General features: G+C 41.0%; 1 protein-coding gene across 1 annotated transcript; it reads right to left on the reverse strand.

The window, feature by feature from the left end:
• Positions 1-1,031: 1,031 nt before the first annotated feature.
• LOC133451317 (tumor necrosis factor receptor superfamily member 5-like) lies at positions 1,032-7,565 on the reverse strand. The gene is made up of 7 exons (XM_061730283.1): positions 7,481-7,565; positions 7,058-7,180; positions 4,425-4,577; positions 1,600-1,687; positions 1,344-1,516; positions 1,221-1,252; positions 1,032-1,124 (listed from the first exon to the last, which is right to left on the reverse strand). The coding sequence occupies exons 1-7, from the start codon at positions 7,563-7,565 to the stop codon at positions 1,032-1,034; spliced, it is 747 nt and encodes a 248-aa protein (XP_061586267.1).
• Positions 7,566-13,392: the final 5,827 nt, after the last annotated feature.

A 13,392-nucleotide genomic window follows, 5' to 3' on the forward strand; every position in this document is an offset into this window, starting at 1 on the left:
ACTCTGACCAATCTGTTTTTTGCGGTCCGAATAAAACGGATTGGTCAGAGGACCAGAGGATTGGCAGGGGGGAAAGACCCAATCAGATGCCTTCATTTTAAGTCCCGCCCACGCCCCCCTCTGTCTCATGCGCGCACTCGTCACGTCGAAAATCTTGCCGGAAAACTTCACACACTCGAGTCATGTTTGCTGAAGAATGGCGCAGAAAACGAGAAAACGCAGCCAAAAATACCAGCTCCCCAGTATGGGGGTCCGTGGGGATGGAGGCGTCTCCATCCCGGCGAGGGCGGAGAGCACCGGTGCGGGTGCGGGTGGCAGTGCACTGCGCTGCCGTGCAGGCTCTGTTGCCACGGCTACGCCGTAGGGTACGGGTACGCCGTAGGGTACCCCTGCCCCCCCTAAAACCAGCCTCGCTTACAGGTGAATGAGACATGGGGTAGTTTTGTTGAAAATGTGCTGTCCAAAATGTCCTGGAAAACTCGACTCCTGCAAATGCGCGTTCCCCAAAGTTTGTGGGGGCGTGGCTTTGGACGGAGCGCTGACCGGTGGGGGAGGAGGGGGCGGGGCTTAGATGAGGGGGCGGGGCTTAGAGGAGGTGCCACTTTCAAATCTTGCTAGCTCTCTAACATTACGGACTATACCTTTAAAGATTCCAGTCTGTATTTTTAAGATCAAACTTTACTGATTCCTCAGTAGATGTTTCCCCTGATGTCATTTCCTTCACTAATTTAATATGTGCACAGTGAGATCAGAGGGTTTGTGTCGAAGTGAAGCAGCTTATTGTGTGATTTCTGTACACTGAAGACAACGTGTCAGCTTCCAGCTGGACTTTAACTGGATTGTGAAGCACATTTACTCCACAGTAAACAAATGTGACATGCAGGAGGTAGTTTTACTCTTCAAGGTTTGAACCTGCAGACAGAAATACATTTAAATCATGAACTTGTACATATGCACAGACATCTGGGAAATTATTTCACTCTTCAGTTAAATATTAAACCCTTCAATGAAAAAAATAACTGAACTTTACCTTATTCTGTTAAAACCTGCAATTCTTTGTTCCCTTCATTTCCATCCAGTTTTGCCGTCCTTTGTTTAATATTGTTGCTTCCACCTTGTTTGACCTTTTTGTTAAAAAATGAAAAATAATATTAACATGGTTTTCAAATAAGAACATTATTTGTTTAAAGTTTAAAAAAGAACAAAAACCAGACAAATACCATTTCACCAGTTCCAACACGTTCTTGTACGTCTATAAGAGGTAAAATAACAACTCACATTGAGCACAAATATGACCAGACATAAAAACTTAATCTACAAAATAAAACATTTGTTGTCCTCACATTTTATTATTTCCTTTCTGTAGTAGATGATTAACGCCACGACAACCAGACACAAAAAAACGACAAAAACAACTAGTCCTGCCAGGATTGAAGTTGTGGACGATTGTTCTCCACATTCTGCATCAGTTGGAGCCGTTCCTGCTTTTATCACCTGGGGGTGTTTTGTTTCACATCTGGAGTGACAGAGGAACATTGTTACAGGAAAATACAACACAGTTGTAGTAAGTTAAACACGTTTTAATGAAGAGACACTTACTGTGTGTGCGGCTGACAAGACGTCAACGTTCCATCTGAAAATGTTCCAGTGCTGCAGTCGGAGCACTCGGTGTCTGAGGAGGCTGTTCCTGCACAAACAAACCATCATGGACCTGATTCTACATGAACACTGAAGCATCAGACCGTCCATGAGCTAATCTGACAAACTGACAGCAGAAATATATTCAAGCAGAGATTCTTCTCCTCTGTGGGGTTGTGATGGGTGACGACATGAACTGGTGTTTAACACAGACTTAGTTTAAATTAGAAAATAAAGCAAATAACTGCCTGGTACGAACAACTGTGATGTAAAAATCCACAACACACATTTCAATCAAATTACACTATTATATGATCTTTTAGGTTTAAGTTTCTGGTGAAAACTGTGTTCTTGTTTGACCTTGTTCTGAGTCTGTGTTGACTCGGTTCTCTCAACACAAATCCTTTTAATGTCTCCAAACTGAGCATACACTGTGCAATATTTTAAATCATTTGATTCAGCCCCATCTCAAACTGCACGACTAGATCGCTGAGTTCAAAAGTTCACAGCCCACGATTTATGGTCTCACACTGTACGACCCGATGCTCGGATGCGACCCGTCTGCTCACACTATACGATCATAATCCTCACGTCGGACTTCTGTTACTGGAACTCGAGGCCGGTTTTGGGGCAGGGGTGAGCCTTTCCCACCCAAACGTGCGTCCTGCCCACCGGATCAAAGGTTATGGGGATCCTTTATTTTTTTTTTATTTTTTTTTTTTATATATATATCAAAAAAATCCCCAAATATCTGAACGGTTTCTGATTGGGCAGGCACTGCGCATCATTTTTAGACACAACAAAGAACGCATACCGCAAAAGTTGTGTCTCGGCGGAGGGACCCGACGCCCCAGCAAAATGAGCACGACACAGAAGAGTTCAGAACAGTGCACAGAGCACACACTGAAGGCTGATTTATGGTTCCGCGTTACACCAACGCAGAGCCTACAGCGTAGGGTACGCAGTGTCGCGCCCCGTACGGTGCGGGTCGCCGCGTACCCTACGCCGTATGCGTATGGTTGGGCAGACGTGGGAAATGCTGTCTTTTTTTCTTCTATTAAAACATGATTTGTAATGTGAATTTTAAACTTTTTGAACTTTAAAGGGGACCTATTATGAAAAACAGGTTTTTTCTTGTTTTAACATATATAAAGTGGTCTCCCCTCAGCCTGCCAGCAGAGGGAAGATGAAATCCCATGAAATTCTGCAGGGTCTGTTCCCCCGCCCGGCTGAATCTTCCAGTGTCATGTGACTTTCTACGAGCCGTTCAGAATCAGCTCCTGTCGTTACGCTCCTCACCGGACAGGACCGGTGAGGAGCCCCGGGCCCCGGTGCCTCTATTAGTAGTATTAATTTTTTTTTGTTTTTTTTGTTTATGGTTTCAGATCTTCCAAGCACCTGAAGCTGTTCAACGAACATTCAGAAGACGCACGGCCCTTCCTTGAGCCATCAATAGTGCATACATGTTATTTATATACAATTTATGTTATTTTTTTAACAATAAAGTTGCCATTTGTGAAAATTCAGTGTTGTGATTTCTTGTAACATATGAAATGATGAGGGATCGGAGTAAATAACTGGTGTCCCTGTTCGCGTTACACCAACGCAGAGCCTACGGCGTAGGGTACGCGTCGATTTAACGCAGAACCATAAATCAGGCTTTAAGATCCGTGTAACTGCATGAGAGCGTCCGACTATCACGTCGAGCTGCGTGACATCGGACGATCTACGTCCACACTGAAACTGTTAAACTCACGGCCAGTTAGGACAGTCCAATAGAAAATAAAGCAATGGAATTGATTTTTGTCACAGAAGCTCCCTGGCATGGGACACGCTTTGTGTACGGAGCCGCTGCTCTTCTCCCCGGAGAGAGGCTTTGTTCCCTCCTCTGCTACACGTCATTCAAGCAGCCAATCAGCGCAGAGCCTCATTATCATATCCAGTACAGAAAAGAGGCTAGAAGCGGTAAAAATAAAGACATGGCCCACAGGCTGAATTTCTGTTTTATGTAGAAAAAACAAGCTTTAGATTGTTTTTTAAAATATACATTAAATGCCATAAGATTGCGCATGCTCTCTGTGAAAGGATGAGTCCAATCAGGTCGTAGCTGCTTCAACTGTGATTCCTTCACGAGGAGAGACCAGGATTTCAAACACGTTTGATTTTCTTGCGAGCACACGATTTGTGATCGGGAGCTCGTCGTGAGGTGTTAATCTCTCGTCGTGAGGTGTTAATCTTTCGTCGTGAGGTGTTAATCTCTCGTCGTGAGGTGTTACTCTCTCGTCGTGAGGTGTTAATCTCTCGTCGTGAGGTGTTACTCTCTCGTCGTGAGGTGTTAATCTCTCGTCGTGAGGTGTTAATCTCTCGTCGTGAAGTGTTAATCTCTCGTCGTTACCCCACGTTTACTGCACGAGGCACGGCCAACGATTGGGTCGAAATCCGGCCCGATCCAAAAAATAGTCGCACGACTGGAAAATCGGTTCAAAACGAGCCGACAATCGCACAGTGTCTACCCGGTTTAAAGCATGACTGAACCTCCCCCTGAAAAAAGTACATTTCTGTTTTATATCAATTTAAATTCAAAGTGAGCAAAGAAAAACGTGTCTGGAAAATTATTAATGAAAGTTTTTCAGTTGTTTCTGAAGGAAAGAAATTCTTTTGTACATCTGCAGTTCTGACCAGCTGTTGTTATTTTCAGACGTCCAGCGTATCATTAAAGGTGAACATCTTTTTCTTCTCTTTAACTTCAGTTCTGAGTCAGGACCCTCAAACACCAGTAAACCAACCTCTCTCTCTGATGTATTGTCCCGGTCCACAGCTCCTGTGTTTCTGTGCTGCTGTGCAGCCTGGACTTGTACTGATGCAGAAGAATCCGTCCACCGGTTCACAAACGGTATCTGATGCTGGTGAACACGGCCACTTTACTTTCAGACCAGAACCTGGACACATGTGGAGTTGTACGTTTAAAGAACATGATGTCAAATTTCTTTAACATGTTGTGCAGTGGATGGTTCACGTCACTGTGACTTAAAAAACGTTTCTATTAAAAAGTAAAAGATATTCACCTAAATCACAGTTAGAACATTGATGACATTGTTTAAGTCCATTAGGTTTGTCCAGGAAAGTCCCATCTTTACAGGGGAGACATGTAGTTACGGACTCTGTACAGTCGGTTTGAACTCGATATCCTGTTGAAAATCAGACAATTACAGATCACTATTAAAGTAATTATCATAAGAATAAGATGACTTGTTCTCTTTTGAGTAAATGTGTAATAATGAAAATTGCCAGTGCTGTGAATGCCAAGCAAAGTTACTGCTCCTGTTATTACTGTATTTCTATTAGTAATACTATTACTATTACCATTGCAGAAAAGACAGTTTCTTCAACACTTCTTAGATGTATAAATAAGCAGCAGAGGCAAAACGAGCAGAAGCATAACAGATGCAAGAATACCAGATATGAAGACCAAACAGACTGCATCTTACCAGGACGACATCTTGGACAGCATTTGTTCCCAGTCAGATATTTATACGGAGGACATGTGAGAGTCTGAACACTCAAGGCTCCCATCCCAATTAGACTCAAGAATCTCATCACAATTACACTCAAGAATCTCGGCACAATCATCTGTGAAAAGTCGGAGAAGGTTTTTCATCACAATGAGGCTTTAGTCATATCAAAACCGGATCTATCATATTTAATGCGCATCTGAATCAATATTTGTACTGAACCTCTAGTCTAGCAGGAGACTCTAGTCTCCTCTGTGGGGTTGTGATGGGTGACAACATGAACTGGTGTTTAACACAGACTTAATTTAAATTAGAAAATTAAGTAAATAACTGTCTGGTACAAACGACTGTGAGGGTCGGTAATAACTGCAGGCTGGAAACGATCTGTGGGGGTTTGCGATGTTGACACTGGACCGGTAGATCTAGGGAGGTTGGCTACTTGAAAAGTAACTCTTGGGACAAAAAAGATCGGGCACATCTGGTCTACAGGATGGACAGCTATATTGGGTGTGTGTGGTTTTTGCCAAGGCACACATACAGTACAGTGGTTAACCATCTCTTAGGGCATCCCTGTACTGAGATGCTTTCAGACAGGAAGTGATATTGCTCATCTGTGGATTTCAAAATAAAGTAACTATGAAACATAAAAGACTTTCTGACACTCTGTATCATTAAAGGTGAACATCTTCTGCACTTAAACTCTAGTTCTGAGTCAATGTTGTAGTTTGAGATTCACATCCTTTGTCTCCTTCTGTGTTGAGCTGGCCATCGTGTGTGAGAGTAATTTAGTAACGAGCAAACTGTACAAAAAGTAGGACCCCTGAACTTCATGAACTTTATTCCGATCCGAGTAAACCAACCTTTTTCTGTAATGTATATTCCCTGTTCCCAGCTCTTGTGTTTTTGTGCTGTTGTGCACCGTCTGCTGTGCAGCCTCGACTTCCAGAGTCCATGCAGAAGAATCCGTCCTCCGGTTCACACACGGTATCTGATGCTGGATACAGGTTATACAGGTTATACATTTAAAGAACATACACTGTGGGAGCTGTAATTGTTTCAGTCTGAGTTCCAGCTATATGCTTTGTTTTGAAAGGTGGTGGTCAATTTGGGCTTAGCTAATGTTACTTAATTAATTAGAGCACAGTCATAAGCCCCTTTCACACAGAGATTCCGCAATATTGGTGTAAAGAAGTCCTGCCAATACGCCGCCTTTGTTGGTTCACACAGAACCATACAACGCCGGCATAACGCCGCTCCCGTCTGTAAATTCACACAGCATGCCGGCGTTCCGCAATCAGAGGCGTGACGACAGCGTCAGTCCGACCGTCATGTCAGCGGCATGCCGGCTGTGTCATTCACACAGACCCCGTTTCGTCTCTGTGACGGCTCTGTGACTACCTCCGCTGCCGGCTTATTGGTGGGGCCACTCGGCCCCCCCATTCCGCCTCCGTGACTTTCACACAGAACAGCGAGGCGGCTTAAAGGCGCAACGTTCCCGCCTCGAACTGGCTGTGTGAAAGGGGCTATAGATTTAGTGGGTGTGAGAAAGTGCATGGTTTTTTTCAACCAGCTTCAGTGTCAGCCTCAGGACAGAATCAGAGACAACATCTTAAAATGATGCTGTATTGTTCTGGAAGAGGTTTAATTATTGCCACAAAAATTGCTGCCTGTCAGGACAATCTCCTCATTCAATCCTGTGGTTCCTGCCTGATCTGCGCTAAACGCTAATCTGGTGCCTCTCAGTGGCCTTTGGGTTTTGTTGTTGCCGACAAATAGCCACTACATACACTAATTATTTATTTAATAGCCTGTGTTTGAGGTAAAATTGCTTTAACATGTTGTGCAGTGGATGGTTCACATCACTGTGACTTAAAAAACGTTTCTATTAAAAAGTAAAAAATATTCACCTAAATCACAGTTAGAACATTGATGACATTGTTTAAGTCCATTAGGTTTGTCCAGGAAAGTCCCATCTTCACAGGGGAGACATGTAGTTACGGACTCTGTACAGTCGGTTTGAACTCGATATCCTGTTGAAAATCAGACAATTACGGATCATTATTAAAGTAATTATCATAAGAATAAGATGACTTGTTCTCTTTTGAGTAAATGTGTAATAATGAAAATTGCCAGTGCTGTGAATGCCAAGCAAAGTTACTGCTCCTGTTATTACTGTATTTCTATTAGTAATACTATTACTATTACCATTGCAGAAAAGACAGTTTCTTCAACACTTCTTAGATGTATAAATAAGCAGCAGAGGCAAAACGAGCAGAAGCATAACAGATGCAAGAAAACCAGATATGAAGACCAAACAGACTGCATCTTACCAGGACGACATCTTGGACAGCATTTGTTCCCAGTCGGATATTTATACGGAGGACATGTGAGAGTCTGAACACTCAAGGCTCCCATCCCAATTAGACTCAAGAATCTCGTCACAATTACACTCAAGAATCTCGGTACAATTATCTGTGAAAAGTCGGAGAAGGTTTTTCATCACAATGAGGCTTTAGTCATATCAAAACCGGATCTATCATATTTAATGCGCATCTGAATCAATATTTCTACTGAACCTCTAGTCTAGCAGGAGACTCTAGTCTCCTCTGTGGGGTTGTGATGGGTGACAACATGAACTGGTGTTTAACACAGACTTAATTTAAATTAGAAAATTAAGTAAATAACTGTCTGGTATAAACGACTGTGATGTAAAAGTCCACAACACACATTTCAATCAAATTACACTATTACATGATCTTTTAGGTTTAAGTTTCTGGTGAAAACCGTGTTCTTGTTTGACCTTGTTCTGAGTCCGTGTTGACTCGGTTCTCTCAACACAAATCCTTTTAATGTCTCTAAACTGAGCTGTTTCTACTGCAGGTAAGACATGACTGAACCTCCCCCCAAAAAAAGTACATTTCTGTTTTATATCAATTTAAATTCAAAGTGAGCAAAGAAAAACATGGCTGGAAAATGATTAATGAAAGATTAAAACTAACTAATAATTGCTTCTGAAGGTCAGGAAGATGGTGCTGCTGTGCACCGTCTGCTGTGCAGCCTCGACTTCCATAGTCCATGCAGAAGAATCCGTCCTCCGGTTCACACACGGTATCTGATGCTGGATACAGGTTATACAGGTTATACATTTAAAGTTATAGTATGCAATGTTTGAGAGCTAGCAAGATTTGAAAGTGGCACCTCCTCCAAGCCCTGCCCCCTCCTCCCCCTCCCAGCTTAAATCATGTAAAAACTCTAACCAATCCGTTTCATTCGGTCCGAATGAAACAGATTGGTCCAGGACCAGAGGCTTGGCAGGGGGGGGAAGAACCAATCAGATGCCTTCATGCCGCCCACGACCCCCCCCCCCCCCCCCGCCGTACCCTACGCCGTACCCTACGCCGTACCCTACGCCGTAGCCGTGGCTCTAGAGCCTGCAGAGCACCTCCACCCGTTCTCCGCTCTCTGCTCTCCACTCTCGCCGGGATGGAGACGCCGGTGGGCAGGATGCACGTTTGGGTGTGCACAGTCCACCCCTGCCCCCCCCCTTAAACCAGCCTCGCTTACAGGTTAATGAGACATGGGGTAGTTTTGTTGAAAATGTGCTATCCAAAATGTCCTGGAAAACTCGACTCCTGCAAATGCGCGTTCCCCAAAGTTTGTGGGGGCGTGGCTTTGGAAGGAGCGCTGACGGGAGGGGGAGGAGGGGGTGGGGCTTAGAGGAGGTGCCACTTTCAAATCTTGCTAGCTCTCTAAAATCATGGATAATACCTTTAAAGAACATACACCATGGGAGCGGTAATTGTTTCAGTCTGAGTTCCAGCTATATGCTTTGTTTTGAAAGGTGGTGGGCAATTTGGGCTTAGCTAATGTTACTTAATTAATTAGAGCACATTCATAGATTTAGTGGGTGTGAGAAAGTGCATGGTTTTTTTCAACCAGCTTCAGTGTCAGCCTCAGGACAGAATCAGAGCCAACATTTTAAAATGATGCTGTATTGTTCTGGAAGAGGTTTAATTATTGCCACAAAAATTGCTGCCTGTCCGGACAATCACCTCGTTCAATCCTGTGGTTCCTGCCTGATCTGCGCTAAACGCTAATCTGATGCCTCTCAGTGGCCTTTTGGTTTTGTTGTTGCCGACAAATAGCCACTACATACACTAATTATTCATTTAATAGCCTGTGTTTGATGTAAAATTTCTTTAACATGTTGTGCAGTGGATGGTTCACATCACTGTGACTTAAAAAACTTTTCTATTAAAAAGTAGAAGACATTCACCTAAATCACAGTTAGAACATTGCTGACATTGTTTAAGTCCATTAGGTTTGTCCAGGAAAGTCCCATCTTCACAGGGGAGACATGTAGTTACGGACTCTGTACAGTCGGTTTGAACTCGATATCCTGTTGAAAATCAGACAATTACAGATCATTATAAGAATTAATTCTCTTTTAATGTGTAATTATGAAAACTGGCAGTTCTGGGCATGTCAATCAAAGTTTACAACGTTGGACATATTATTACTCTTTCTAGATCAAATTTACTTTTCTTTCCCAATTCATCACTGTTGCAGAAAAGACAGTTTCTTCACCACTTCCTAGATGTATAAATAAGCAGCAGAGGCAAAAAGAGCAGGAGCAAAAACAGATGCAAAAATACCAGATATGAAGACCAAACAGACTGCATCTTACCAGCATCACATCTTGGACAGCATTTGTTCCCAGTCTGATATTCATACGGTTGACATGTGAGAGTTTGAACACTCAAGACTCTCGTCACAATTATCTGTGAAAAGTTGGAGAAGGTTTTTCATCACAACGAAGCTTCAGTCATATGAAAAACAGATTAATCATATTTAATGTGCTTCTGAATCAATCTTTCTATGTTTTAATGCAGGATAAGAAAAGGTCAATGATAAAATATTTCTGTCAATTTCCTGGAAAAACTTCTAAACTTTTCAAAGCAGGAAAACTACAGGATGAATTATATATATGTTTTTTATGGCTCAGGTCCTTTAGTGTGTCAGTAAAACTGTAACTACAGTGTAATTAAAGCATAACTGAAGAACAGCAGGTCTTCCTTTAAATGGAGTGACGGCATCACTGACACACTTGAGTTTCCTGCTGTGACGTATTCAGGTGTCTGCTGGGAAAGAGGTTTAAAAAATATAAATAATTTTACCAGCACAATTGTAGCCATCAAATGTTTTCCTCTTAAAGCCATTTTAACGAGAATCTAGTAAGTTTCCTTGAGCTGAAGAAACCCTCTCACAGAGATTTTGAACTTCAAACAGACCAAGCCAGAATCTGAAACAAAAACAAGTAAGAAGTGAGTTAACCTGTAACTCTGCTTACAGTCCCCTCACACCACCGACACGTTGGGATCAATAACAGCTACTATCAATAAAACGTCACTTGATGCAGGTGTTGCTGATCAGGGAGACATTTGACCATCACTGGGCTTTGTGGCTGAAAATATACAGGACTGTCTCAGAAAATTAGAATATTGTGATGAAGTCCTTTATTTTCTGTAATGCAAAAATGTCGTACATTCTGGATTCATTACAAATCAACTGAAATATTGCAAGCCTTTTATTATTTTAATATTGCTGATCATGGCTTACAGTTTAAGAAAACTCAAAATATCCTATCTCAAAAAATTAGAATATTCTGGGAATCTTAATCTTAAACTGTAAGCCATAATCAGCTATATTAAAATAATAAAAGGCTTGTAATATTTCAGTTGATTTGTAATGAATCCAGAATGTATGACATTTTTGTTTTTTTTAATTGCATTACAGAAAATAAAAAACTTTATCACAATATTCTAATTTTCTGAGACAGTCCTGTGTATTTATGGTGTGTTTTCTGTTTAAAAATAAACTCAGCTTTCTGCAGAAAAAGTAAGTGAACTGTGATGTGAAACGTTATGATCTAAATGAAAGAAACAACTTTTGAAACACTGGACATTAAACATAATTATCAAAGGATCACTACAAAACAGTTATGAGCTTCAAGAACCAGTTTAACATGTTTGACGGGTTCAATTTAGTTTCAGTTTCAACATTGTTTACAGTCCTGCTGACGTTCAGATGAAGTTAAATTAAGATTGGAATACGACACAAACAGCTAGACGGCAAACAGGAGCGGTAACATTATTTATACTGAGCTGGAAAATGTAAAGTAAATACAGGCCAACATGCTGCAGACTCGTCACACTGGTAATAAAATATTTAAAATATTTAAAGTGACGCAGAAAGATCAGTTCAGCTCCAAGAGCAAGGAACAGAGACAGAGATGTTAAAGAAGATAGATATCAATAAACATAAAAATAGGCTACACCATCTAGAGTATATAAACAGTAAATAACTACAGAACAGAGCAGCTAAACGGAATCTGACATCACATCTGTATTTCTATGGAAAGATTGAAATTTTACATCAGTATTCACATAAATCTTAAGAAGCAATTAACTTAATTTACACTTACCGTCGGTTATGTAAAACAAACTCTGCATATTTATTCACAAAGTTCGGTTAAAGTGCCGTCGAAGGCTGAAAAATGTCCTGAGAAACTGTCCCGAAATGAAAGCTGAACCGGTTTTCTTCCCTCTGGTGCGGAGACGGACCCGCAGTCAGTACTGCGGTCACGCCATCTCCGAAGCGGAGATGGCGTGACCGCAGTGACTGACGTCGCACCAGCTGAAAGGGAGTAAAATAAAAAGTATGTGTATGGTCTTGACACACTGGAGTCGCAAAAAGTCTCCAATAAGACCTGGAAAAGTCGTTATATTTCACTTTATGTATTTATTTTTTTCCAAAGAAGTCGTCAGCCAGGCCTGAGAACTCTCTCAGTTGACAGCACTGAAGCGCAATTGAAAAATAACAAATGCGCGCTCCCACGAATGAGGGAGCGGCTGCGGCACGAATATTTCTTGGCATAATAGTATTCTGTTGCAGCAGCAATGGCTTTTCCATCACACACACATGGAGCGATTTACTATACAGGACTGTCTCAGAAAATTAGAATATTGTGATTTTCTCTACTGCAATTACAAAAACAAAAATGTCATACATTCTGGATTCATTACAAATCAACTGAAATATTGCAAGCCTTTTATTTTAATATTGCTGATCATGGCTTACAGTTTAAGAAAACTCAAATATCCTATCTCAAAAAATTTGAATATTCTGGGAATCTTAATCTTAAGAAGACACAACAACAATCACACAAGGCAATGCAACAAAAAACAGCCAAAAAAAGAAAAAAAATAGAAATAAAATTAAAAATATGTGTCTTCAGTAGGAATTTCAAGTGTGAAAAGAGTCAGTGCTGTGTATGTGAGGTGGGAGAGAACTCCAGAGACGAGGGGCAGAGCAGCTGGAGGGTCTGGAGCCCACGCTGACCCTACCAGCAGATAGGACGGTTACCTGGAGGGAGGACGAGGACCTGAGACCTGAGATGGGGTGTTGGTGTGTAAAAGTTCAGATTGGGAAGACAGGAGTAATATCATCAATGGAGGATGTTCTTGTGATAATATGGACAGCTGAGTTACGGAGTAGCTGAAGTTTGTTGATGGATTTGAGAGGAAGACCAAGAGGAGGGAGTTACACTTGTCAACACGAGAAGTGACTTGAACCAAAGTCAAATTATTAGGGGAACTTTTCCACACTTACATCGATTCATAGTCAGAGCTGGGTAGTAACGAGTTACATTTACTCTGAAAAAAAAAAAAAAAAAAAAAAACATTTACTCTGTTACATTTACTTGAGTAAGTTTTGGGGAATTTTGTACTTTTAGGAGTAGTTTTGAATCAATATACTTTTTACTTTTACTTGAGTAGATTTGTGAAGAAGAAACTGTTCCTCTTACTCCGCTACATTAGGCTACGTTGAGCTGTTACTTTTCTTTTATCCCTTTTTGTCACATATACACATACTCAAACACACACAGAGTTTCTATGAGTTCATGTTTGTTCTAGTTCTGCCTGGTTAAAAAAGAAAAGTACAAAGGCTTGAAATTTTGTACTAGTGCTTAATTTATATTTTTATTCTGTTATTGTTTTATTTATTTTATTATTTATCAAAGTACATGAATTTACTTTAAGATCATTTTAATTTAAGCTATTTTTTATTTTTTATTCATTTTAATTTATTTTATTGATTTAATTTGCCTTAAGATGATTATTTTTTACTTTTGTCTGTTTGAATGGTTGTGTTAAAAAAATAAATCAGACGTTACTCAACA

Source organism: Cololabis saira, chromosome 9 (assembly GCF_033807715.1).
Source record: "Cololabis saira isolate AMF1-May2022 chromosome 9, fColSai1.1, whole genome shotgun sequence".
Taxonomy (NCBI): Eukaryota; Metazoa; Chordata; class Actinopteri; order Beloniformes; family Belonidae; genus Cololabis; species Cololabis saira.